This window comes from Gavia stellata, chromosome 1 (genome assembly GCF_030936135.1).
Source record: "Gavia stellata isolate bGavSte3 chromosome 1, bGavSte3.hap2, whole genome shotgun sequence".
Taxonomy (NCBI): Eukaryota; Metazoa; Chordata; class Aves; order Gaviiformes; family Gaviidae; genus Gavia; species Gavia stellata.
The window spans coordinates 174,422-199,648 of record NC_082594.1 but is presented as its reverse complement, the minus strand read 5'-3'; the positions used below and the strand labels follow the sequence as shown (position 1 = coordinate 199,648).

General features: G+C 61.4%; 3 protein-coding genes across 3 annotated transcripts; 1 reads left to right on the top strand and 2 right to left on the bottom strand.

Moving 5' to 3' along the window:
* Positions 1-296: 296 nt before the first annotated feature.
* Positions 297-13,540, bottom strand: LOC104261125 (F-box/WD repeat-containing protein 7; the record flags this gene model as incomplete). The annotated part of the gene is given in 14 exon segments (XM_059820749.1): positions 297-764; positions 945-1,155; positions 1,533-1,758; positions 2,054-2,235; positions 2,755-2,868; positions 4,436-4,572; positions 4,736-4,859; positions 4,959-5,093; positions 5,590-5,728; positions 6,151-6,233; positions 7,531-7,833; positions 10,993-11,163; positions 13,332-13,475; positions 13,478-13,540. Coding segments are annotated over 14 exon segments (2,301 nt in total), but the record flags the coding sequence as incomplete, so codon positions are not given.
* Positions 13,541-13,644: 104 nt separating this feature from the next.
* On the bottom strand, positions 13,645-16,731 carry RRP8 (ribosomal RNA processing 8). Its single transcript, XM_059822580.1, has 7 exons — positions 16,621-16,731; positions 16,328-16,532; positions 15,727-16,195; positions 15,471-15,600; positions 14,974-15,080; positions 14,705-14,801; positions 13,645-13,755 (listed from the first exon to the last, which is right to left on the bottom strand). Exons 1-7 carry the CDS (start codon positions 16,729-16,731, stop codon positions 13,645-13,647), a joined length of 1,230 nt encoding a protein of 409 aa, XP_059678563.1.
* A 558-nt stretch (positions 16,732-17,289) lies between these two features.
* ILK (integrin linked kinase) lies at positions 17,290-25,150 on the top strand. Its single transcript, XM_059817944.1, has 13 exons — positions 17,290-17,318; positions 19,767-19,866; positions 21,208-21,373; positions 21,751-21,846; positions 21,991-22,087; positions 22,199-22,282; positions 22,542-22,627; positions 22,967-23,076; positions 23,320-23,447; positions 23,735-23,856; positions 23,942-24,041; positions 24,131-24,261; positions 24,464-25,150. The coding sequence occupies exons 2-13, from the start codon at positions 19,778-19,780 to the stop codon at positions 24,611-24,613; spliced, it is 1,359 nt and encodes a 452-aa protein (XP_059673927.1). The 5' UTR covers positions 17,290-17,318; positions 19,767-19,777; the 3' UTR covers positions 24,614-25,150.
* The last annotated feature ends 77 nt before the right edge of the window (positions 25,151-25,227 follow it).

Genomic DNA, 25,227 nt, shown 5'->3' with positions numbered 1-25,227 from the left:
GCCCGAAATAAAGAAGCTGGAGTCCACAGACTATGGGACTCCAGGCGGAGGGCACTACACCAGACAAGGGCACGTGTGTGCAGGAAGAAAAGCGAGCTGGCCTCCGAGGTCAGTGACTCTAAGGAAAGCCCGTACCCTCCCTACTTCCGCCTGGAATCAAATGGGAAGGGCTGCAGTCACCAACTGCTCCCCCAGAAGAGATGAGCTCCAGGAAGGAAGGGCTCAGGGAGCAGCAAGGGTGGAGAAGCAGGCCCCAGGTACAGAAATAAATCGATATATTAGCGTGTACAAAACATGCTGCTTCCTCTGTACAGTGCCCCAGCCAGGCGCAGGCTCCCCACAGGGAGTTCACACATATATAAATAAGGCCCAGACAGCTGCAAACAGTATTTACAGCCCGCGGGGGGCTAGCACCTGCTCCGGGGCCAGCCCCACCAAGACCAGCTGCTATGCCCAGCCCGCGGGATCCTCCATCCCAGCCTGGACTGGCCAGGTTCATTTCAGGTCCACATCAAAGTCCAGCACCAGCAGCTTGGTCTCCTCCGTGCCATTGCGGCTGCCCACTGCACACACGAGCTTGGTGTTGGAGGCGCGGATGCGCCACACTACGCCTCCGCTGCCCCCGCTCTCCAGTGCAACCAGGTTGCGCACAAACTCTCCCGTCTTGAGGTCCCAGAGCTTGACAGTACCATCATCTGAGCTGGTCACCACAAACTTGGAGCTGAACTGAAGGCAGGTCACGGCACTCTGGTGCTTGCTGGGCCCTGGAAGCAGAGGGTATCTGTTAGTCCTCCTGTGCTCCCACCTCCAACCCCAGGCTCTTCAGGACCACCCACTGCTGGGCAACACCTGCCCTGCCCCTGCCACGTCTGGCAGCTAGAAGCAACACAGCCCCCTCTCCAACATGCCTAGTGAGGGGAGCTGTTCCATCCTCCTGCACTCACCCTGCAGTGTTTGCAGGCACTGGCCCGTCTTGATGTCCCAGATCTTGACTGTGGAGTCAGCATTGCCGGATACAAGGATGTTGTCACGTAACTCCATGCCACTGGTGAGCGACTGGTGCCCCATGAGGGTGTGTAGGCAGTTTCCACTCTCTACATCCCACACTCGAATCGACGTGTCCAGAGAGCCACTCACAATGTGCGTCCCATCAAACTGTCCAGAGAGACACAGATCAGCACAGCCTGCCCAGAAAGGGGAGGAGTGTTCTTGGCAGTCTGGTGTCAGAGATCTGGGGCACAGTAGATTAAGTGATGTGCTCAGGTACCCTCTGGCTAATCAGGGTGCACGTGTGTTTGGCAGCATCTTCCCTCCAGGAAACCGACACAGTGTGTGTGTGTTCCCACAGTGCGTGCATGTGTGGGGGTCAGGGTGGAGGGGCAGAGGGTGTCTCACCTGCAGGGAACAGACATGGCCTGTGTGTCCCTGCAGCACGTGCATGGGGTGGGGAGACAGCCTCTTACTTGCCGAAACAGGCATGGCTCGTGTCCCTGCAGCACATGAGCGGGAAGGAAGGGGAGCCAGGGTATTACCTGCAAGGAGTAGACGCGGTTCGTGTGTCCCTGCAGTGTGTGAGTGCAGCTCTCACTCTCGGGGTCCCACACTTTCACTGTGTAGTCGTATGCACCGCTCACCACCTTGTGCCCATCGTACTGCACGCAGCGCACGGCAGCCACGTGCCCCATCAGCACATGCAGACATTGCCCAGTCTCGATGTCCCAGAGGCGCAGAGTGGCGTCCCGTGAGCCACTCACAACCCTGTGGGCGAGGGTGCACTTGGAGCCTGATTGTGTCGACTCTGGACCTCGCCAACAGAGATAACCCTGGACACATGAGCTTCCCCTGAGGGCTAGCCCCAGCTTATCCCCCCCAGGGATACCTTTTCCCACACAGCATCTTTCCGCTACAGATCAGCCCAAGCCCCAACCACCTCTGCGCTTTCACGTACCCTATACCCCACACCACAGACTGGCCCAGGCCCCTAATGCTTCTACACCTCCACCCGCCTCATTCCAGAGACCAGACCAGCCCCCAAACACCATCACGCCCATACCTGTTCCCATGCAAGTGCATGCAGCGCACTGTGGACGTGTGCCCATACAGCGTGTGCACGCACTCGCCTGTGTCTGCATTCCACACTTTGAGTGTCCGGTCCGTGGAGCCACTGATGACAATGCTGTCCCTCATCTGGGAAGACCACACACCCCCTGTGTGGCCAACCAGTGTCTGCACACACTGCAAAGAACAAGTTGTGAGACATTGGTTTGGGAAAGGCTGAACAACACAGCAAAAAGAAAAAGCAAAGCACAGGACTTCCTCCGGGCAAGGGACTGGTAAGGCTCTTCAGGTCAGCAATCCACCTCTCTGCAGTCTCAGGTCCCCACCACAGAGTCCTCTCCGTGATAGTGATCACTTGCTATTCTAAACCCCGCAGAGTTTCCTGCCCTCCCTAGATCTCCAGGAGGGTGGTCCACACTTGCTGACTGACAGTGAGAATACACGTGTGGCCACCTCTTGCTCATTTGTTACCGCACCGACAGACTTGTAGCTTAAGACAGCTCTTCCCACTGCTCCTGCAGTCACAAGATCTATCAAATCCTCTCCTCAGCTACGCTTTGCCAGAGACAAGATAAACACACCTAAAAGGCTACTGGGCCTCTCACACCTTCCCCATTCCTGCAGCAAAGAGGATCAGCATGACTTTCAGCATGCCAGTGGAGCAGCCCTATGACACAACTATGGACAACAGCTCACCTCCCCAGTGACAGCTGACCACACTTTGAGCGTATTGTCATCTGAGCCACTGACTATCCGGTTGCCACAGAACTGCAAGCAGGTAATGACATGGTCATCATGTCCCTTCAGCACCTGCACGGAGAACAACACAAATAAGGAGAAAGAGGAGGGGGGTGAGAGCAGCTCAGAGCCCCGGAGCCTGTGGAACCTTGGGCCTCAAAAGCAGCCTTTGAGAATGGTGGGGAAGCAGTAAGTGCTGAGGGGAAGAAGAACAGATGGGTCCCTGTAATGCCTGCAACCTCCCTGCTGCTTCTCTGTGGGGCAGCAGCTAAAGTAGGAGCCAAGGGGGACATTTAGTGGCTACTGCTGGGGGACAGTGGGCTACCCAGGGACTCCAAAATATGGATGGACCCTTGTGGCTCTTCTGTCCTAGGTCAAAAACTGGTGACCATCAGCCAGAGCACATTTAGGATCACCAGCTCCACTTTCCACATGGTGGAAAGCAGGCAGTGCACAAACAGCTGTGCACCAGCTGCCACCTCCCCAACACGGTGATGTGGGAAGAGGGCAGCGAAGGCAGGCAATGACCAAGCAACATCTGCAGGCAGGCAGAGATCAGGCAGGTTAGCCAGGACCCCAGGGAATGAGGAAGCACATCAGACAGACCTGGCCAAGCCAGGGGCAGCATGAGGGCAAGCGGCAGCTTGGTGTGAAAACAGGCCCAGAGCTGCCCTTTGCAGGGAGTGTATTAGACTTCCCCTCACCTGGGGGAAGGTACAGGGCAGACGTCCCTGTGGGCAGCACCCTGGAGACCTCTGCTCACAGGAGGCGCAGAGACCAGGGTGTTGGGGGTCTCAGGAAAGGGCTGCCTGGTGCCAATTTGCTGCTGGGGAGTGCAGTCCCTGCAGCGATGGCACCGTGCAGAGCACGGCTGCTCACCTCAGGTGCCACAGAGGCAGAGGCTTGGAGAAGGGGCTGGGAACACCGGGGGCCCGGAAAAAGTCTCCGTGGGTGGACAGCAGCAAGACTGAGACTGTTTCCTTAGAGACTGAGGGAAGGGCTGGCTGGGGCTCTGCTCTGCCTGCCTCCTGGACAGGGACGACCTGCCCTCCTGGAGGGGCAGGTAGGGACCTTGGCAGGGAGAGACAAAACCAACACCCAAGTGTTCCGGAACCTTGTACCAGGGACAAGCCCCAGAAGGGCTGTGCTTCTCCCTGGATGCCAAGGCTGGCTACAGCCCTGCCACAGGTGCTCAGAGAAGGGGTGAAGGGAGGGAAAACCCCCTTCTCTGGGGCCCAGGGTGACCCTTTTTCTGCTGGCAGAACTGCAGCCCTGTACCACCCACTGTGGCAATCCCCAGATCAGCTGTGCTGCCAGCCAGAGCACATGGGAAAGCTCCAAGCAAGCTGTGCTGTGGATCTGCTCTCTACAGGCAGGGACAGGAGTTGCAGGAAGCTGGCAGGACCTACAGCTTCAAGGACCTTTAAATTCAAGTATTTCCAGGTGAGTGCCTCTGGCCTGTGCCTCCTGAAGGCAGGCCAGACTTGTGAATCTCTTCCCAAGGCACTTGTAAAATTCTTAGTGTTGTTCTCATCCTATTGGTCATAGAGATTTCTCTGCTACTTCCTTCCTGTACCAGCTTCCTGCACGTCAAAGCTCTAGAGTCTGGTTCTCAGCAAGGACTCCTGAAAGCACCCACCTTGGGGGCTTTAAGCTCCCCGCTGCGCCAGTTCATGTCGATTTTGTGCTGCCGCATGAAGGCAAATTTCCAGGGGCTGTACATGAATCCAGGGCTCAGCAGGCGCCGCTTCCGCAGGTTCAAGGACTCCTCAATGCCTGCAGGAGGAAAACACAGCGGGATGCCTCACAGTACCCAGGTGGTCCACACCCTCACCCTACCGGGGAGCTAGGATGATGCACATCTGTGGGACCTGTGGGCTACCACACTGCAGATCCCAGCCACAATATGCCACATGCCATATGGAGGACGAGTCTTCACCTTCTTCGCGGCATTTCTCTCTCCAAAGCAGGTTATCTTCAGCCAAGACCCTCCAGTAGCGACAGGTCTGGGCAGCACGGAGCAGGTCCCGAGGCTCCAGGAATGAGAGGACATAGAGTGCCAGCTGCAGGAGTGGAAGCCAAGTCACAAGGGCACAGTGGGCTCCCGTGGCTGGTAGCTAGTGCCCAGCACCAGGGCCAGCCCATCCCTTGCCTCAACTCACCTCCTTGGGCAGCAGCGAAATGAAGTCTCTCTGGAACTGGGGTTCAATGACCTGCATCATGTACTTGATTTGGGAGGGCTCGCAGCGATCAATGAGCTCATCCAGAGCAAGCAGCTTCTCTGGGCCACTCCACCGCTGAGGACAGGGACATCAGTCACGACGCCTGCACACACAGCAGGCCCTCACAGGCTCTCCTGTGGCTCTGTGCAGTGCCTATCTCCCACCCCAACCCTAGCAGAGACACCAACCAGCACAGGCAAGACAGGCTAGCCAGGCCCCTGGAGCAGGCCACGGCTCTGCTACCTAGATCCCAAGATAGAGAGGAGCTACAGAGATGGGGTTGGAAGCTCCGTGAGCCCCATAAAATGGAACACAGATGCTGTGTGATGGCAGACAAAGCAACGCTGCTCCAGGACAAAGGGGAGCAAGGGTGGGGCTAACACGACTTCTGTGCTCCTTTACCTGAGGCAAAAACTCACTAAAAATCCACCCTGGGACCCAAGCCCCTGCCTGTGGGGGGTTTCACGCAGACAGACTCCCTAGTGCTTGGCTCCCACCCTGCCTGTCCACCAAACCCAAAGCTGCTCCATGCCCTCTGAGGTCAACCCTTTGGCAAGGCTGCCGAGCCTACCTGGAAGGTGCGGAGCCAGTCCTGCAGCTCGGGAGGAGGGGCAACCGAGGGGATGCGGCGGCGCCGTGCCTGGCCTGCTTTAGCGTTGCGCAGGTCCCCAAAGGTGGTGGTGGGACTGGGCATGCAGGGACCCAGTGTCCTGGACCACAGCCGAGGAGAGACCAAAGCAAAGGTGAGACATGCCAATGCTACTCTGGGCCACACTGTGTAAACAGTTCTCAGAACAGAGGTCCCCGTAAACCACCAGCTATGGGCCTCCCCCCAAGCTAACCCCCTTCCCCATCACTTCCACCGGGACCACAGCTACAGATGCAGTCCCCTTAGCCAGCCTGCCCTACAGAATGACAGAATCACAGACTAGTTGAGGCTGGAGGCACCTCTGAAGCTCATCTGGTCCAACCCCCTGCTCAAGCAGGACCACCCAGAGGGCTTTTGTGTATCTCCAAGGATGGAGACTCCACAACCTCAGCAGGAAACCTAGATAACTGAGGGGTGGGACTGGTAGAAGGACGTCTTCCCACCCCTCAGGTCAACTTGTTGCTCAGCATGCAGAGCACTCACCTGCTGTACTCAGAGCCTTTGCACAGCTTTTTACCGGGGGAAAGGGCCCTGCCATCCAGGCCGTTCTCCGACTTCCGCTTCATCTGCAAGGAGAAGGGCAATTTAAAGCAGGCTAGGCAGAGCTCTCTGCGCACAGAGAACTCTGGGTCACTGATTTGCTGCCAAAAGTCAGAGTAGACGACCCAGCCTAGCAAGCCTTCCGAGCCCACGCTCACGTTGGGGACCTGCAGAGGGAAGCTGAAGGCCAGCTGAGCTCTACAGCTGGTAGAAGAATTAACTTCTGTGGGAGAAATGGAACTTGGTCCTTCCAAGGGGAGTATCAGACCTGATGGGGAAAAGTCAGCAAAACAGGTGCACAGGGACAAAAACAGTGGCTATCAGTACACCTGCTTGGTGTACTGATGCCTACACGGAGCAGGCAGACCTGCAGCCCGAGCAGGGAACTCGGCATGCTGAAGCCTCCTGACAAACCAGCCCTACAGCCGGGCCCTAGAGCTGCTCAACATACCCTACTACACTTGACAGCTACAGGGAGAGCTGTGCCGGGATGTGTGGCAGACCATACCCTGATGTAGTTGCATCAAAAGGAACCTGCATCCTTCTAACTCCATACAAGAGATGTAGGGTTAACAGGAAATGTGGGGAGAGCAGGGTGGCTACCAGACAGTGCTGGCAGCCACCCAATGGTGAGCATGGGGTCCCCCAACCCAGGTGGGAAGCTAGGGGCTCTTTCCCTCCAGTAACTGACCCAGGCACCACCTGCAGCCCCGTACTCAGGGCTGGCCAGCACTTCTCACCACAATGCCCACATCCCACAGAAACCTCCCTGAGGCCTTTGCCTGACCCCCCCAGCAGACTCCTGCTGCCCCAGTTCAGGCTCTGCACTACAACGCAGGGACCCCAGTGCAGAGCAGGGCGGCTCCACTGGGGATGGGCATGGCGGGGGACTGCCAGCAGCATTCATACAGTCTGGACACTGCCTCCTTCCCCCAGCCCTAACAGCCAGGCAGGCTGACGACTGCCAAGCACAATCTGCACCGCGGAGCTCCCAGCCCGGCCAGCAACCAGCTAACAGCCCCGAGCTCCCCGGTTGGCCCGCAGCACCCCGGCATTTCTTGGGGGTTCTGCAGCAGCAATGACAGCCAGACACACACCCCATGCATCAGGAGCTTGAAGTGCTATGGCAGCCCACGGCCCACTCCGGCACCACCGCCACGGCAAGGAGCGGGTGCCCATAGGCTCCGAGGCCACCAGCTACCAGGAGCAGGACCATAGGCAATGTGCCAGCGTCAGCTCCTTCCGGGGAGCCACCAACCGCACGGGCAGCCCTGCTCCTTGGGGCAAAGCCTTTGCCTGGGGCCGCACTGCCAGCAGGATTACCTTGGGCCGCACATGACGGAGGAGGCCACCATCCTCGGTCCGCTGCAGGTAGTCTATCCAGCGCTCCCCAATGGTGTAATAGAAGTAGACGTTGCTGCCATCCTCCCCTTCCTCGCTGTAGCAGCTTCCCTCTTCCTCTTCTTCCTCCTCCTCCTCCTCCTGCTCCCCACAGACTGTGGTGCTGACTGGCTCCTGTGCCCCTTGCCCACTGGAGCCATCAGCCTCCGGCCCTGACCCTGGGCTCCCTTTCCCAGAGCGCTCAGGCTCCCAGGGGCCCGAAACATCCTCCTCTTCAGCCACCACCTACAAGACAAAGAGAGGCAGGGTCAGGCCTGTCTGCTGCTGCAGCTTGGCACCCCAGCTCTCAGGGTGCCCTGGGGCCTGGGCTGGGGGACATGCTGGGGAGCTGAGGGGGCTGCCAGTCAGAGCAACGGCCCAAGGAATACAAGGGCTTCCCTCTGCAGTACAAAAGACGGGGTGATGAGCTAAGCAGAGCCACAGTTGGGAAGAGGGGAGCGGACTACTGAGCCACGGTGCTCTCTGGGGTCACAGGGCAGCTACGGCCAAGCACAAGCTGGAGACAGGTCACTTCCCAGCCCTACAGGGAAGTCCAGCTGCAACATGACCGTATTACATGCGATCTGGCAACTCCGTGGCCAAGCAGAAAACACAAACAGTGCGCCAGCATCAGTGGTGCTGAATAATGCCAAACCCGCTAGTACCAGCTCCACCTCTGTACAGCGAGCCATCTCCCTGCCTGCAGCTGGGAACAGCTCTCTGCCCTTCATTTGTCAAAGCAGGGAGCAGAGCTGCTGCACATCTGGGCTGCCATCCCCAGGCAGGACCCCAGCATCAGAAAGGAGGTGCATGCTGCATTTCAGCCTCCAGCACGGTGCCGAGGTCTCTGTGCCCTCCAGCCAATCTGACCAGGAGCAACCATTACTCCAGAGGTCATGCATAGTGTGTGCCCACCGAATGCCACCTGCACCTGTCCTCCCCCAAGAAAGCAGCACTGTGAATAACACCACAAAAAAAAAAAAAAAAAAAGCAGAAGCATTCAGTAATTACTTGGAGGAAGCAGAACAACACCCCTGTGTCACATGGGAATGAGGAACTGTTTTTCAATGCACCAATAAAACACCTCAACCAGCAGCCCAGGATAATTTGCACTTAAGAGTCCTAGAGAGTAGTACAAGGAGACCACTGGGCCACAGCAATTATTTCTGGTAGTTCTTAGAATACAGGAAGAATTGCAAAGACCAGGAGAGTGTGAAAGTTGTGCCAAAACTGAGGAAGGCAGAAGAAAACCGTGTCTTTACACAGTCTGACATCTGGCAATAGAGAGGCTGGTGCAGGATTCAAAGAGTAAAAGATAAATGATGGGGACATGCTTTGTACCAGCTGATGAGACTTTATGAAAATAGGTATTTTCAAATAAAGTTGAGTTTATTCCTTGAAGTGTTACATTTGGTTAAAAAGCGCAATTACATAAATCACATTGACGAGACATACTCTTACACTTCTAAGCATCTGACCAGGGCACAGGCTTCTGATCAAAACACTGGCATGCCACAGCCTCCGAAGGGTTGTTGGATGAGGTGGCTTAGATCGAGACAGAGCCAGTGAACAGATCGCAAAAGGTACCTGTTAATGGGAAACTGCAGATTTTGTGCTGATGGGCCTAGTGCAGACACATAAGGAGGGTGTGTGTGGGGAGGGGAAACAACGGTAGTCAATGTTTGTTTTATTTATAATACTGAAGTAGATAAAATCTTTCCTGATTACATTTTAAGTCTGGCATTTGGGTAGGTAGCAAGGACAGGACAGTCACACATCACTCGGTAAGCTGGTCTCACCCAAATGAAATGCATTTCAATACACCCAGAGGCAATGTTCTCCATCTAAAGACAGGGAGAGCAGGACCAGCTAGGCACCAGGGACTGCATATCCTCTGAAGCAATAACTGAAAAGGATTGAGGGGTCGCACTCAGCACAAGCTTCAGGCTCAAAAATCTGAGCAGGGAAGAAGTGCAAGCAGGAAAGCAGTACTACCCCTATGCTGCCCTATACACTCCAGTCCTGCAATGCCCAATCCCCATTTTCAAACAGAATGCTTAAAACTTGAAGATATTGCTCAATCTCCTCCCCCAAATGATTCAAAATCTGGAGAAAATAGAGAAAAGAAATGGAGAGGTCATTTGGTCACAACACCAAAAAACACCTGGGGAGGGAAAAATCCTGCTGCTTTAAAGGCTCCCACCAAGCACAGCAACATTTAGTGCAGTTAGGGCTGGGTTTATTTACATTTAGAAATTAGGCCTCTGTGCACATGTGCTTAAGTGCCCAGCCCTGGACAGATTCCCTAGATCAGAGGCAGATTGGTCATCTCCTCACACCACCCAGTTAGACTGGGTGGGCTTGAAACGGGGTTGCACTCTTGGGCAGAGGGGCAGCAGCCAGATGAGAAGGCACAACACAACAGCCCATCTGGACACACGTTTTCAGGAGGGAGCGCTGAACCCAGGTTTCTCAAGCACTTCCTCTGGCATCCAGAATTGGGGATCGCATCTAGGTCTTGGATGATAACAAACCCCAGGACGATGCTCCTGGGGCAGCACAGGAGCAGAACAGTCACTGACATCTCCCAGGCAGTAAAACGCTTTGCAACAACCATCCTCCCCAGCCTGCACAGTGTGCTCGAGAGCTTGGCACGGCAGAGCTACTCCTAGGTGAGTGAATTTCCTCAGCCCCACAGACAGCACTGCAGGAAGATGCACTCCTGAAGAAGTCCCCAGAGCCGAGCTGGACGCATGCCAGCCCAAGCAGGCAGCATGCGGGCCGCTGCTCTCCACAGACAAGGCGGATGACAGGGCAGAGAGCTTGGCAAGAGACACGGACTCTGGCCTCCCCAGCAGTCGGTCAAGGGGAAGAATCTCTCTCCACACCCAGTTCTGGCCTCCAGCGATGAACAATTAGTGGAACTTGACAACTCTCTGCAGACTTATGGATGGCAAGTTGCTGTGGGGCAGGGGAGGCAGCAGGAAGCCGTGAGCAGGGGTCAGAGCATTGTTTCTATCAGGGACTTTGGGGCAGACGCATCACAGTGGCCAGTGCAGCTTCCGGCAAGGCTCAGGGAGCCGCTGCAGCCTCTGGCAGGACACCGCAAAGCCAGCTGGGCCCGGAGTATCTCAGCCTCTGGATGTCAGGATGCTCCCCAAAGCAAGCTGCCACCTTATAGGGAGATTGCAGACAGACCGCTTGGCTGCTTGAAAGGGCGCAGCTTTCTTTGGTCCTGTTCCAGTGCGCAAAGCAGATATGTCTCCTCCCCCGTAAACCTTCTCTGTCCCTCTACCAGCTATCACCTCTCCCAGTGTAAGATACCCCTCCCTAATTCCTGCACTGCTGGAGGGAGGATCACCTCCACACCAGGTAGACAGGGGAACCCTACCTTTCTTTTCCTACCTGAGGCACAGGAGCTTTACTGTCCCCCTGCAGACCAGGGCTCACCCTCGCAGCTTCCTCACTGCTTGGCCTCCTCCTGCAAGTCATCCGCTGACTGTTCAGCTCCAAGATGCGGGTGGTGATGCCTTTGACATGGAGAAGATCATCAAGTGAGTTGAAGCCCTTCAGTTCCTGTGAGAAGAGAAGTAAGATTTGATATGGAGCTGAGAAACCCAGGGACCAGCCTCAAAGCGGGTCCAAGCTTACTCACACCCTCCACAGACAAGCTGTTTTTCCTGGCTGGTTCACACCTACCAGCTTGCATCTCACTTACAACCACCAGCTCCCTTTAGGCCTTCAGGGGAAAGAGGGTCGGGGTGCCACAGCAGGGCTGTACCTTCATACTACAAGTCCTCACTACTGCTCCCACCCGAGGTGAGGGATGCCTTCTGCCCAAAACAGCTGTTCCCATGTAATCTCTCGCATTTCCACAAACTTTCCCTGCTCTGAGTGACAACTGCAATGCCTGCAAGGAACAGGCACAGCACTGGAGCTGCTATGAACACAGGGAGTAGCGGCCCAAAAGCAAAGGTTAAAAGCTCAGAAAGGGGAATTTTCCCTTCCAGCTCACTAGTACCAAGACTAGGAGCATTCCCTGGCCCACACAGTCGATCTCCCTTGTCTGCAGCTCCAGGGAATGAGAACAGGCCCCATCTCCTGCCAGGCACACACAGACACACACATGGGTGTGCAAGGCACCCACCATCCTGCAAAACACCAGGTCAGGTACTGCCCAGCCCTGCACTGAGAACCACGAGCTACCACTGATTGTGCCTACACCCTGTGCAGACTCCAAACAGCTTCCGCACAAGGCTAAAGGACCTAAACCGAACAGGGATGGCCTGGCTGTTACCCAGGGCAGGATCCCAGGGTGGAAAACATTCCCTGTTTCCAGCTGACACAGACATCAGGGCCAAGACAAGGTTTGCTCATCCTTTCAAACTCGTCATACATCATTTTAAGGCACCTCTGCTGCTTCTCCCCTATAAACAGTTTTACCCAAAAGCACAGTTCTAGTGATAAAGCCCATTTTGGTAAATCCATCCTCACCTGTTCTCATACCAGCAGTCCTTTTGTTTAAACGGCTCTTGCTCTTCCGCCTCCACGGTGTTTACATTCCTGCTGTATTTATAGCTGGTGACCCTGCCCCTCTCAGCCTCCTCTTTTCCAGGCCAAAAAAAGTCAAGCTCTTCTAGTCTTGCCTTGTCAAACCAGCCTCCCCTTTCCCCGCTTTCTCCTGCCTCGCTCCTCTGCCTGCTTCAACACAGATGCTGTATTCCAGCCATGATCTCACCAGTTCTTTATGGCATTAATGGCAAAAAGATGGCATTAATCTTCCTGTCTCTGCTCAAAGCACCATGGCAGATACAGTCTAAGATCACGCTTACCTTTTTCATGGCTGTGTCACACTGGCAGCTCAGTCATCCTATGAGTGACTACCACACGCAGGCTTTTCTCCTACTCTGTCATTTCCAAATGACAGAGCTAAACAGTCAATCAAAGGGGAGCGGCAGGATTTCCAGCCCATCGTGACCACACCAGACGGGCTTCTACGCCTTCCTGCTCCTGCCCATTCCACCCAGGGACTCATCTTTTTCTGCTCTTAGCACGCAACGTCATCTGCCACCAGCCCCCGAGGCTCTGCCCCAAATCCCACAAACAAGGAAACTGCAGAATTGGGCTGGTCTGCCTGCAGAAGAGAAGAGCTCTCCTCGAGGAGAACGTTGACCCAGCCTGTGCCGGGAGGCCCCCGCGCCAGGGAGGCAACTGCCCTCGCTCCGTGACAGCCTACAGACCTCGACACAAGGAGCTCCTTGCGCGGCGCGTGGACAAAAGGCTCCCTCCGCCGCTTCCCAGCGGCAGCCGAGCAAGGCCCGCTGGCCCCAGACGCTGCGCCCAGAGACAGCCCTCGTCCCGGGGGACGGCAGCAAGGCTCAGGAACGGCCCCACCTGCCCGACCCGGGCACGGCTGCGGAAAACGAATAAAAACAGCGCTGCTGCCCCAGCGCTCGCACAGCCTGCCACCCGCCCCGGCCCGCACGGACCCCGCCCCGGGGCCGGCAGCTCAGGGCAGGGGAGGCGGCCGGTTGCCCCAGGGCCGGGCCACGCAGCCCTCCGGCAGGGCGGCTCCGCGTAACGCCCGGCACCGGCAGCTCCTGCCCCAGCCCCGCTTCCCCGCGGCAGCACGGCCGAGGCGCCCCGCCGGCTCCACCGGCCGCCTCCCGCCCCGCCTCCCCCGCGGCCGCCTCCCGGGACCGCTCCCCGCAGACCACGGGGCGACCCGCCGCCCCCGCCCGCACCTCTCTCTTCCGCACGATGCCGCGGGCGCGGCGGCGGCCGATGCCGCTGAGCGCGCCCTCGAGCTCGGCGACGCCGGCGCGGTTGATGTCCAGCTTCCCCCCGCCGGGGCCCGGGCCGCCCGGCCCCGACATCCCCCGGCAGGAAACGCCGCCGCCGCGCAGGCCCTGCGCGCACTGCGCAGGCGCCGCGACGCCCCACCCGCCGCCCCGCCCACTCAGCCCTCCCCGAACGCTGACGCTGTGCGGAAGCAGCAAGTTTATTGGGAACTGCGCCTGCGCGGGGCTGCGCGGCCCCGCCCCGCCGGCCCCGCCCTCAGCGGCGCTTGTAGAGGCAGGGCCGCAGGCGCAGGCCGGGTGCGGGGCGGCGGCGGGGGGGGCCCGTCTTGGCGAACTCCAGCAGGTGGAAGAAGGCGCTGGACAGGTCCTGGGGAGCGCAGCTTCAGCGCCCGCACCCCTAACCGCTCCCGGGCCACCCCCTGCGGGACCCCAAACCCCATCACTGCCTCCCCGCGGGCCCCACGACCCCCAACGGCCTCCCGGACCCTGTGCCGCATCCCTGCAGGCCCCAGCACCCCAGACCACATCCCTGCAGGCCCCGGGACTACCAACCCACTCCCGGACTCCAACACGGCCTCCTGCAGGCCCCGCACCACATCCCCAGCATGCCTCAGGCCCCCCAAACCTCCTCCCAGACCCCAGCACCACATCCCCAGCATGCCTCAGGCCCCCCAAACCTCCTCCCAGACCCCAGCACCACATCCCCTGTGCGTCCCAGGCCCCCCAAACCTCCTCCCAGGCCCCAGCACCACATCCCCTGCGCGTCCCAGGCCCCCCAAACCTCCTCCCAGGCCCCAGCACCACATCCCCTGCGCGTCCCAGGCCCCCCAAACCTCCTCCCAGACCCCAGCACCACATCCCCTGCATGTCCCAGGCCCCCCAAACCTCCTCCCAGGCCCCAGCATCACATCCCCTGTGCATCCTGAGTCCCCTCTCCCAGACCCCAGCATCATGACCCCAGGCATGCCCCCATAGCCCCCTACCCCCCCATCCTACACCCCCCCCCAACCACTGTGGGCCCCAGGTCCCCCATACCCTGTCCCAGACCCCAGCACCACACGTCCCCCAGACTTCCTCTCAGATTCCAGCACGACAACCCCTGTGGTCTCTGGGTCCCCCAAAGCCCCACACACTGTCGCCACCCCCAGGCCTGCTCCCCGCTGACACCAGGCTGGGCTGCCCTGCCCTGCCCTGCTGCCAGAGCAGGAAGGGCTGGGGTCTGGCTGCCAGGGACCATGGGCTCCTTCTTGGGGCTCCCCAGTTCCCAAGGGCACAGTGCACCCAGCGCCCAGCACAGGGCACACCTGAGGACACACCTTGGAGACGCTTTTGAAGCCCAGCTGAGCCATGGCGTTCAGGAAGGCTCGGATGTCCTCGAAGCGGCTGGCCACCTCAGCCACCATCAGGGTACCCCTGCAGAACACCCCAGCCCTGAGCAACGGCAGCACAGGCACCTCCTGGGGCACAGCCCAGTGCCTCTGCTCCTCACTGCCTGCCCAAAGGCCAGCCCGCACCTCCTGGCTCACCCCAATGCCTCCTGCCCTCCACCGCCCAGCACCAGCCCGGCACGCACGTGTCTGCCTACCCCTGCTTCAGCACACGGTTGGCCTCTTCCAGGATCTCCTGCAGGTTGGTGCCCATCAGCGCCAGGCAGAACACCGCAACATCCACCGACTCAGCCACCAAAGGCACCTGCCAGACACCAACCGGGACACCCGCCGCAGGAGGAGGAGGATGGTGAGGGGACTGGGGCAGCCCTTCCGCACTTTGCCGCTCCCCGGCCTCCTGGATTCAACCAAGCATCTTCTCTGGGGAGTGCACAGACGGAGGTGCCCCGGTTTTCCAAACAGACGCCTGCTCCCTCTTGCACATGGGAACCTCAGGATCCCTGACCATCCTCTCCTGTCCCCCACAATCACCACCCCAACCCGCGCCCCTGCAACCTGCGTCAAGCCCACCCTGCCAGCCCCCACCAACACCCTCGTGGGTGCGGTGCAAGTGTTGCTAATGTGCTGCCATCCCCCCCCCGCAGAGCTGCTGTCCCTCGCCCCGTCCCCTCCATGCACCGCCCATCCCCCCTACCTTGGCCATGTCGCAGACGGTGACCAGTGGGCTGAGAGGTACCAGGTCGAAGGAGTGAACCTTGTTCTTGATGCTGCTCGCAATCTTGCAGTCACCGCACCCAAAATCTGCCACCACCAGCGAGGCTGGCCTGGGGGGGGGGGGAAGCAGGGGCTCAGAACACCCTTCCCCCTGACCACACCACCTCAGCAGGTCCCCGCACTCGGAGGGGGCCCTGGGCCCAGCTCTCCAGCACTGCCCGGTTCTGCCCGCTCACCGCCGCCGCAGGTAGCGGATGATGCGATGCACAGGGTTCTCTGGCCAGCGCCCCACTTGCTGAGTGAAGCCGCGGTGGTAGATTTCGAACGCCTCGGGGTCGCTCTGGAAGAGCTGTGCCGCTTCCCGGCTGGTGGACGTGTAGAGCTGCTGGTTGATGTACCGGAACCGGGCGGCCAGGAGCCGCTCCTCCATCCGCGCGCGCAGGGCCGCCGACCGCCCCGAAGGAGCCGCTTCCAGGCTGGGCAGCTCCGGGGCGCCCGGTCCCGTGCCCGCCTGCCTGTCCACGCCCTGCTCCCCTCCAGGTCCCGCCTGGAGCTCGTTCTTCTGGCGCCGTTTATTCTTCTGCTTGTTTCTCCACTGCCTCCTGCTCAGCCTCTGCACCAGCTCCCCGGCCGCAGCCCCCGTCCCCGGCGCCCCGGGCTCCGCGCTCAGCCGGGGCCGCTCCCCCGGCAGCTCAGGCGACAAGTCTGGAGGGACCGAGAGGGAAGCTCAGCGCAGCGGCGGGTGCCTCCCGGCTCCCTGCCGGGGCCCCCCAGCAGGCCGGGCCCGCCCCCGGCGCCTCGGGAGCTGCCGCCGCCGCCGAGCGGGGAGGAGCGGGCGGGCGGTGGTACCTCTGTCCGTGCGCTGCCCGCTCTGCTGCGGCTCCCCGGAGCCGACCGGGCGCCCGTCCGCCGCGGCCCGGCGCCTGGCGGTCTGCCTCCGCTCCCCGGGCCGCTTCCGCGCGGGCTCGCCGTCCCGGCCGGGCTCGGCCGCGCAGTCCCCCGGCAGCCGCCGGCGCCGCTTCCCCGCCGCTGCCGCGGGGGTCTGCGGAGGGCAGGGGGCCGGTCACCTCCGCCGCGCCCAGGCACCGGCCCGGCCCGGCCCGCCGCGGCCCCGTGCACGCACCCCTTACCGGCCGGCCCGGGCCCTCGGGAGCGCCGTGGGGCCCCGGCCGAGCCCGGGCCCCAGCCCGGGCCCGGGCGGAGCCCTCCGCCCCATCGTTCCACTCCTCCTCCGCGAACATGGCCCGGCGGCCGCGGGGCCTGCCTGGGCCAGGAACGGGAACGGGAACGGCGGCCTTGGCGCGGCCGGCTGCGCTGGGACCCCTTGGCCCAGCCTGGCCCCGCCGCCGTAATCCACGTGCGCCCCGCCGGGATACCCGCGCGAAGCGCCCAGAGCGGCCCCGGCAGCTCCCGCGGAAGCACCGCCCCCATGCGGCCGGGAGGCCGAGCAGCCTGGCTACGCGGGGCGATGCCGCGGGCGCCCCGCCCCCAGCCCGCCTCGCCCCGCCCCCAGCGCCGTGCGCCCCGCCCCTGCCCGTCTCGCCCCGCCCCATCTCGGTGCCCCCCGGCCGGTGCCCCCCGGCCGGTGCCCCCCGCCCCCAGACCGGCGTGCGCGCCCGGCCCCGCCGCGCCCGGCCCCGCCCACGCTGCGGTCTGCCGCTGCCCGGTGCCCGTGCGCCGCGCCGTCCTGTGCCCGTGGCGCGGAGCCCGGAGCCGGTGCAGCGCGGCGGCCGGCCGGCAGGGGGCGCTGGCGGCGGCCGTCCCGGGGCGGAGCCCACGCGCTGTCCTGCGTCCGCCGAGCCACCGCCCTGCGCCGCCGCCGGAGCCGGTAAGGGCGGCCGGGCTGGGCCGGGCTGGGCCGGGCTGGGCTGGGCCGGGCCGCGCCGCGCCGCGCCGACTGCGGCTAGAGGCCGGGCAGGGCCGTGTCGGGCCGGGCCGCGTCGCTCCGGGCCCGGGAGGAAGCAGGGCCGGGGCTGCGGGTTGGCTCGGACAGGGCCGGGCGGGGGTCGGGCTGGGCCTGGGCCTGGGCCTGGGTCGGGCTCGGGCTCGGGCTGGGACAGGGCCAGGCGGCGCTCGGGACGGAACGCGACGGGGGCGGGACAGATCCAGGTCGGGTGCAGCCCGGGCTGAGGCTGCTCCAGGCTGTTGGGGGTCGGGCTCGGGGTGGGTTTGAGCGGGCTGGGAGTGGGGCTGGGGTCGGCCTGCGTTGGGACAGGCTGGGAACAGGGTCAGGCTTGGGGCAGGCAGGGCTGGGGGTGCGGTCCATGCAGGCTGGGCTGGGCCCGGGTCTGGCCGGGCTGGGCTGGGTTGGAGTTGGGCAGGGGCCGGGACTGGCCTTGGGCTGGGTGACGGGCAGGGGATGGGGCTGGGGCCGGACCAGGGGAGGGAACAAAAAAGAGGGGTCGGGAGGGGCTGGGCTGTGCTGGCGTGGGCAGAGGCTGGCTGGTGGCAGCCGTGTTTGGGGTGCGCTGGGGAGGGTGGGCAGGGGCGAGGGGCAGGGGCAGACTGAGGACAGGCAAGGACCCTCAGGGCTGCCCTGGGACCCCTGTGCCAGTGGCTGGTGCGGGGTCAGTGCCGCTGGGATGGGACAGGGCAGGCTGGGCCCATGGATGTGTCAAGCCCTGGGGTCCACAGGTCAGGATGGGGCTGGGGCTGTGCTGGAAGGGGTTGCGGGGGGGGCTGCAGGGAAGAGTGGGGCCCTCACAGCTGGTCTTGGGGAAAGGTCTTGGATCAGGGATGATGAGGAATGAGGGGGGCAGCACAGGGCAGTCTGGGTCTCCACCTCATGGTGCCACGGCCTGAGTGATGGGGAAAGGGGCCACAGGGGACTTAGCAGGGCCGATGTGGCCACTTGGCAAGGGGGGAGTAGAGAGCCCCTCGTTTCAGGCAGGGCAGGGTCTGGGGGAGGCCTGGCAGCCTGGTGAGGACCAAGGCAGGGGCTGGTGTGGTGACAGGAGCGCGGCAGCCCTGGGCCGAGCAGGGGTAATGGCTGGTGGAGGAGAGCTGGCAGTGACAGCAGGATGCAAGTCCCACGGGGCTGAGATGGGGATGGGGTTCACTGGGGTACCCCTTCCCTGGTCCCATCCCAGATGGGGGGGCAGTGCCATCAACCCTGGGGCTCTGTGGCTGGCAGGACCTGCAAGGACGTCAGGTCGGGGCGTGGCGCTGGCTACTTGCGGCTTGCAGGCAGGGCTACTCCGTCCACTGCAGCTGGTGAGCTGGGAGCGGGGCCGGCACTGCCCTGGAAGTTCCAGAGCCCATTCTGGTGCCTGTGAGGCCCCTTGAAGGGTCCGGGCCATGAGGCCGATCTCCTGTGCCCCCCACATAGCTGCCTGGAACACGCGATACAAGCAGAGCGGCTGTCCTAGGGGACCAGCTTCCAGGTGCAGGGAGCGTGTCGTGGCTCATCCTGCCTGCACAGGGTGGGTGGGGGTCCCACTGCAGCTGGGTGAGTGCCAGGCCCTGAGGGGTGCCAGGTTTAAGCCCTCACAGGTGTATATCAGGGGGCATTGTGCTTGGTCTGTCCCTGCACTTGCACTGTGGGACGCGCCGAGGGCAGCCCCACATCCCTGCTTGATGCCGTAGACCCCCAGGCAGGAAAGCACCTGCCAGGCACATCCCCGTGCCGCTGGGGAGCTCGGGACAGCGCAGACCTGGGTCTCAGTAAGAGTGCTGTTGTCAAGAGGTTAAAAATGGAACCAGGATGCATGCTCTTTGCCTGGCTCTGGGCTGGGGTGTCTGTTGATTAGAGTGGAGAGAGGGGGAGCTTGTGGACTTTTGGGGTCCCAGTTTCTTGAGCGTGATGCTGTGCCAAGTTCAGCCAAGCCTGGGTGAGAGTTGGGGATGAAGAGAGTCTGTGGAGCTATGGGATTCCTGCAGGGTGGTGCTGGACTTCCTCCAGCTCTGCGCCCCAACTCCCTCCCAGGAGATGCGGGCACCCGGATTTGGCTGGGCCTGCAGATAAGCCCGTGGATGCCAAATGTGCTTCCTGCGAGCTGCTGAAGGCACCCGTGTTACTGGAGTCAGTTATGAACTTCCCCTTCAGCTGCGAATCCAGCTCCGTCCCCAGCCTTCAGCAGTCCCCGTGTTTTTCTGCAGGGCTGATGAGGAGGGGGACACGAGGCTCCCACCCTTAGTCCCGCAGGGAGACACCCCAGCTGAGGGGCTGCTAGGAGCAGAGGGACTGTGGGAGGCGATGTCCAGGTCCCAGGGCTGCGTGTGGGAGAGGGGGGGCAGGGACCCCCATTCCCCATTCCTTACACACCCCTCCTCACAGCAAGAGCCACGATGGACGACATCTTCACGCAGTGCCGAGAGGGCAACGCAGTGGCCGTGCGCCTCTGGTTGGACAACACCGAGAATGACCTCAACCAGGGGTGAGCAGAGGAGGGACCCAGCCCGGGCTGGATCTGCCAGGGTGCTGTCCCCAGCTCGGCTGCGCCACAGGCCGAGGGCGCTGGACCAGGGCCGGGGCTCGTTTCCGCTCTGCTCCGCGTCCTGGGGAGGGGGTGGGATTCAGCTCCTCCCAGTCGGGAGGAAGTTACTGCATCGCTGAGGCATGAGGGCTGCACATCCTCCAGCTGCTTCCTTGGCCGCCGCTGTTCCTGGCCATGGGACGGGATGCGTCTCAGCCAGCGGTTGGGCTAGGGGTGCTGGGGAGAATCTTCCCGTCCCCAGGGTGGCTGGTGTGTCTGGGTGACCACTTCCCTGTCCCCTTTCCTGGGAGCACTGCAGCTGACATGTGGAAGCACAGCCAGGGTCTAACAGAAGGGCTAGGAACCACCTCGGGGCCAGGAGCTGCACAGGGCTGACCCGCGCCCTGCCCCTGTGTGCCCTGCCCCAGATCTCTCCTCCTCACAGCACGTCCCATGCTCCAGGACCTCCTGCAGGATCGCGTGGCCCGACGTGCTGCCTGCCTGTCTGCCTTTCAGGAGCAGCGTTTAGGCCAGGCAGAAGGTTTAGAGCAGCTGTCTCCACTGCCTGTGGGCAGGCAGAGTCTTCTGCCCGCACGCCAAGGATCCTTGTCAGGCCATGGCAGTGTTTTTGCTGAACTCTCTGGACCAGGAGCCTTCCTGTGGCCTTTGGCCATGTCTTTCAGTCCCTCCTGGGGCTCCCAGTCACACAGAGCTGTCCCAGTCCCACGGGTCATGCCTGAGGGACTGGGGGCCGGCTGGCACTCGCTGGGGCCTTTTGGTCCCAGGTGCCTGTGCGGGGGTACCCCCAGCCTGCGGGGCTGGCTGTCCTGCTGGCCTGCAGGGATGGTGCGGGACAGGTGGGGGGCAGATGGGGTCTGCTGTGCTGGGGAGCTGGAGGGGAGCTGGGGATGCAGTGGCCCCTGCCTGCCAGGCCCTAATCTCCTTTTAAGGCCTGGATGGTCTCCTCCTCCCTTACTTGGCCAGGCACCGCTGGAGCCGAGGGGGGATGGGGGAGGGGATCTGGCTCTTGCCAGCATCTCTGTGATTCAGCCCTGGAGAAGATGGGATTTGGCCAGGGCCTCTGGGGCCCTAATGGGGATGGGAGAGAGTGGGAGAGCCACTCAGCCTGTCCCCTTCGCCTCCACGGCCCATGTGTGGGTGCACAGGGCGATACCTGCCTGGCTGCGGTGCTGTTGGCAGCACCCCGGCCGTGCTCAGCCCCTCTCTCCCTGCTCAGGCCAGGGGGGGATGCAGCGGGCAGGCTGCAGCTGCTCAGCAGAGCTGTCCCTGCCGTCTCTGCAGGGATGACCACGGCTTCAGCCCCTTGCACTGGGCCTGCCGTGAGGGACGCTCCAACGTGGTTGACATGCTTATCATGCGGGGAGCACGCATCAACGTCATGAACCGTGGTGACGACACCCCGCTGCATCTGGCTGCCAGCCATGGCCACCGCGACATTGTGCAGAAGGTACCTGCCTCCCACAGCCAGCACTGTGCCCCTTCCCCACTGCCTTCCAGGCACCAACCTCGTGCCTTGCGCAGCCCCGTGGCAAACTGAGCGGGACTCTGTGCAGCTCTCTGCCCTGTCCACCCAGGACTCGCTCCCCAGTCACCTGCCGGCTTCCTTGCCATGAGCTTACTGCAGCCCCACCTTGGCGCCTCTGAGCACCTCCACCCTCCCCACAAAAGTCCCGCATCCAGCCTCAGCCCCCTCCCAACAGCAGATCTTGCCAGCACCAAGGTAGCAAACGTGCTGCTGTTGGTGCTCCTGCCCTCTCCCAGGGCAAGGTGCTGGGGGGAAGGGGACCTGCTCTGGATTTACGGGGATTGTCCTCCTGCCCCCAGCTGATCCAGTTCAAAGCAGACATCAATGCCGTGAACGAGCATGGGAACACGCCTCTGCACTATGCCTGCTTCTGGGGACATGACCAGGTGGCGGAGGTGAGTGGAAGCACTTGGACACAGGCAGGAGCCCAGGGCAAGGGAGGTGGCTGAGGGGGGCACGGGAAGGGAGAGGAGGGTGTGTATGAAGAGGCTGAGAAGAGGACAGCAAACTGTGCAGATGCTTGCTTTCTCTTCCCTCAGGACCTGGTGGGCAATGGGGCCTTGGTCAGCATTGCTAACAAATATGGTGAGACGCCCATTGACAAAGCCAAGACACCACTGCGAGAAGTCTTGAAAGGTAGGAGGTTCTCGTCCTGACCCCACAACCTGCCTCGCGCTCCTGCTGCAGCCCCTGTGCTCAGCATCAGCAAGCTCTCTGCTTGTGTTGCCAAACTCCTTGTCCCTCCAGAGCGTGCCGAGAAGCTGGGCCAGAGCCTCACCAAGATCCCCTACAAGGATACCTTCTGGAAGGGCACGACCCGCACGCGTCCCAGTAAGGACAAAGCCTTCCCTAATGGGGATGCCGTTGCAGGGGAGAGTACAGCTCTTCTGCACAGTAGGGCAGGCTTCTGGGGAGGGGGCCACAGTCTGCACTGCAGATGGCTCTTTTTGGAGATGGAAATCCCTTCACTGAAGGTGGCTCCTCATGGGAGTGAGGTGCCCCACTGGTACTGCCTCGCTGTGTGGTCCCAGGTGGATGTCAGGAGGAAGGTTCATGCCGCCACAGGCTGCATCTCGTCCTTTTCTTCCAGGAAATGGGACTCTCAACAAACTTGCTGGAATAGACTTCAAACAGCTGACCTTGAGCCAAAAACTCAATGAGAACCAGTCAGGAGAGGTACGTAGGTCTGTTGCCCCTCGGGACAGGGTTGCTGCACCCATGCAGACCACTGCTCTCTCCCCAGCCCCTGGCTGGCTGTGGAGTACAGAACTGGGGTACAACTGCTTGGTGGGTTTCCACGTCCAGGCATGGGGCCAGCTCACGCAGAGAGAAGGCACCTGCCTGGGACTGAAAGACGAGGGTTCGCTCTCACACTTTGTCGTAGTCACTCCATGTTGTTGTGGTCCTGTTGGTCCTGTGGGCTCCGTGGGCCCCGCAGCCCTGCGCAAGGGGCTGGGACGTGCTCAGGGACCGTGTGTCCTCTCACAGTGACTGTTTCCACCTGTCTTCCTGCAGTTGTGGAAAGGGCGCTGGCAAGGCAACGACATTGTCATCAAAATGCTGAAAATCCGGGACTGGACGACTCGGAAGAGCCGAGACTTCAACGAGGAATACCCAAAGCTGCGGTGAGTGCTGATGTCCTTCCCCAAGGCATCTGTGGCTCTTGAGGGCAGGGGTTATCTCCAGAGGAGTATGAGATAGGCAGGAGCCAACCAGGTCTGCAGGGTTGGTAGTGCTCCAGAGCAGTGCCCGGAGGACATGAGGAGGCCCTGGGAGGATGGCACACTGGCAGCGGTGCAAAGGGCAGGGAGGCAATGAGGGGGTGTGGGCAGCACCCACTGTTCTCATGCTTGTCCCTTCTCTTGCAGGATCTTTTCTCACCCCAACGTGCTACCGGTGCTGGGCGCCTGCCAGTCCCCCCCAGCGCCCCACCCCATTGTCATCAGCCACTGGATGCCCTATGGCTCCCTCTACAATGTGTTACATGAAGGGACAAGTGAGTGCTGATGGGGGTGACAGAGCCGGGGGCAGAGGCTAGTCTCCACATCCTCGAGAAGTTGCTTCTCCATGTGTTCGGGGGGTGGCAGGGTGCCCCTCCAGCTGCAACACCAGGGTGGGCCCGGGGTGAGCTCTGTCTCCAGTCCTCACGCCTTCCCCACACCCTGTGTGCAGTGTGTCTGCCACCATCACCTCTGTCCCATGCACACTGCAAGTGACATAACACACACACACACAGCCCCCCCCCCCACCCCCGTTACCCTCATGCCACCTCCCTCCCTGCAGACTTTGTGGTGGATCAGATGCAGGCAGTGAAATTTGCCTTTGATATTGCACGGGGCATGGCCTTCCTGCACACGTTGGAGCCCCTCATTCCACGCCACCACCTCAACAGCCGCAGCATCATGGTGAGTGTCAGCGTCACGTGGCCCAGCCCTTCCTCCTGCAGACTGGGCAGGGCAGGCTCCCCTTTGACCACCCCTCTCTCCCCAGATCGACGAGGACATGACAGCACGGATCAGCATGGCTGATGTGAAGTTCTCCTTCCAGTGCCCAGGGAGGATGTATGCACCAGCCTGGGTGGCACCAGAAGGTGAGCACGCGGTAGCCAGTCCCCTCCTGCTGCTTGGCCCCTTACTCGCCCTCAGCCCCATTCAGGCCCCTGTGCTGGATTCCCTACAGCCTTGCAGAAGAAGCCAGAGGAAATTAACAGGCGCTCAGCTGACATGTGGAGCTTCGCGGTGCTGCTGTGGGAGCTGGTGACCCGTGAGGTGCCATTTGCAGACTTGTCCAACATGGAAATAGGCATGAAGGTGAGGAGAAGGCTGGGCAAAATGCACCAGTCCAGACCAGATCAGCCAGGGTATAATGAAGCCTAAGCAGCCAGCAGGGAGGGGAGGCAAGGCCCACTGAAGGAGAACCCACCGACACTCCTCCCAGGGGTATGGGCTGTGCCTGCTAAATGCAGGGCTGGGTCCAGATTTCTGATCCTGCCCTGCTCTCCTGTGTTCCCAGGTGGCACTGGAGGGGCTACGTCCAACCATCCCACCCGGCATATCCCCACACATCTGCAAGCTGATGAAGATCTGCATGAATGAGGACCCAGCCAAGCGCCCCAAGTTTGACATGATCGTGCCCATCCTGGAGAAGATGCAGGAGAAGTAGAGAGGGGGGTGCCTCCCAGCCAGCTGACGCTGCCATGCTTCCCTCCCCGCCACCCCCAAGTGCCTTCTTTAACCCCAGAGCCAAGGGGAAGCAGGGAATGCCCCCTCACCCTGAGCCAGCCATGGACACACGGTACAGACAACGCTGCCTTCTCTGGAGCTGCTCTGCAGGCTTCAGACACTGTAGCACCAAATCGATGGCAGCACCTCCATCCTCCCTGGCAGCTACGGACAGAGACTGAGCAGGAGGCCTGGCCCACAACTCTGAGCATGGCTGGGCTCTGCTACCTGTGGGGCTGGGATGGGGCTGTGGAGCCACCCTGTCCTCCTCGGCCCCAGGCCCAGAGCAGCTCACCCACTTAACAGTCTCACGTTAGGCAATGCCCAGTCCTGGTGCTCTTCCCTACTAAGGACAGTGGGGTGAAGCTTGCCTGTTGCGCCCAGCACCACCCCAGCTTTGCGCTTCACTCTATTGTTTCCATCCAGGCCATGTGGAAAAGCCGCCAGCATCTGAAATAAACATTTGTTATGAAAACTGGCTGCTGGTGGAGGGGTGCATATGTGCACAAGGCGTTGTCCACTGAAAGGGGGAAAGGCTGACACAGGCTGCCCAAC

Coding starts and splice junctions, on each gene's coding strand:
- ILK (XM_059817944.1), top strand. CDS start 19,778: ATGGACGACATCTTCACGCAGTGCCGAGAGGGCAACGCAGTGGCCGTG. Junction 21,847..21,990: donor GACATGACCAGGTGGCGGAG/GTGAGTGGAAGC, acceptor CTCTTCCCTCAG/GACCTGGTGGGCAATGGGGC. Junction 24,042..24,130: donor AGCCTGGGTGGCACCAGAAG/GTGAGCACGCGG, acceptor GATTCCCTACAG/CCTTGCAGAAGAAGCCAGAG.
- RRP8 (XM_059822580.1), bottom strand. CDS start 16,731: ATGTTCGCGGAGGAGGAGTGGAACGATGGGGCGGAGGGCTCCGCCCGG. Junction 16,196..16,327: donor GGACAGAGGTACCACCGCCC/GCCCGCTCCTCC, acceptor CGGTCCCTCCAG/ACTTGTCGCCTGAGCTGCCG. Junction 14,802..14,973: donor AACCGTGTGCTGAAGCAGGG/GTAGGCAGACAC, acceptor GGTGTTCTGCAG/GGGTACCCTGATGGTGGCTG.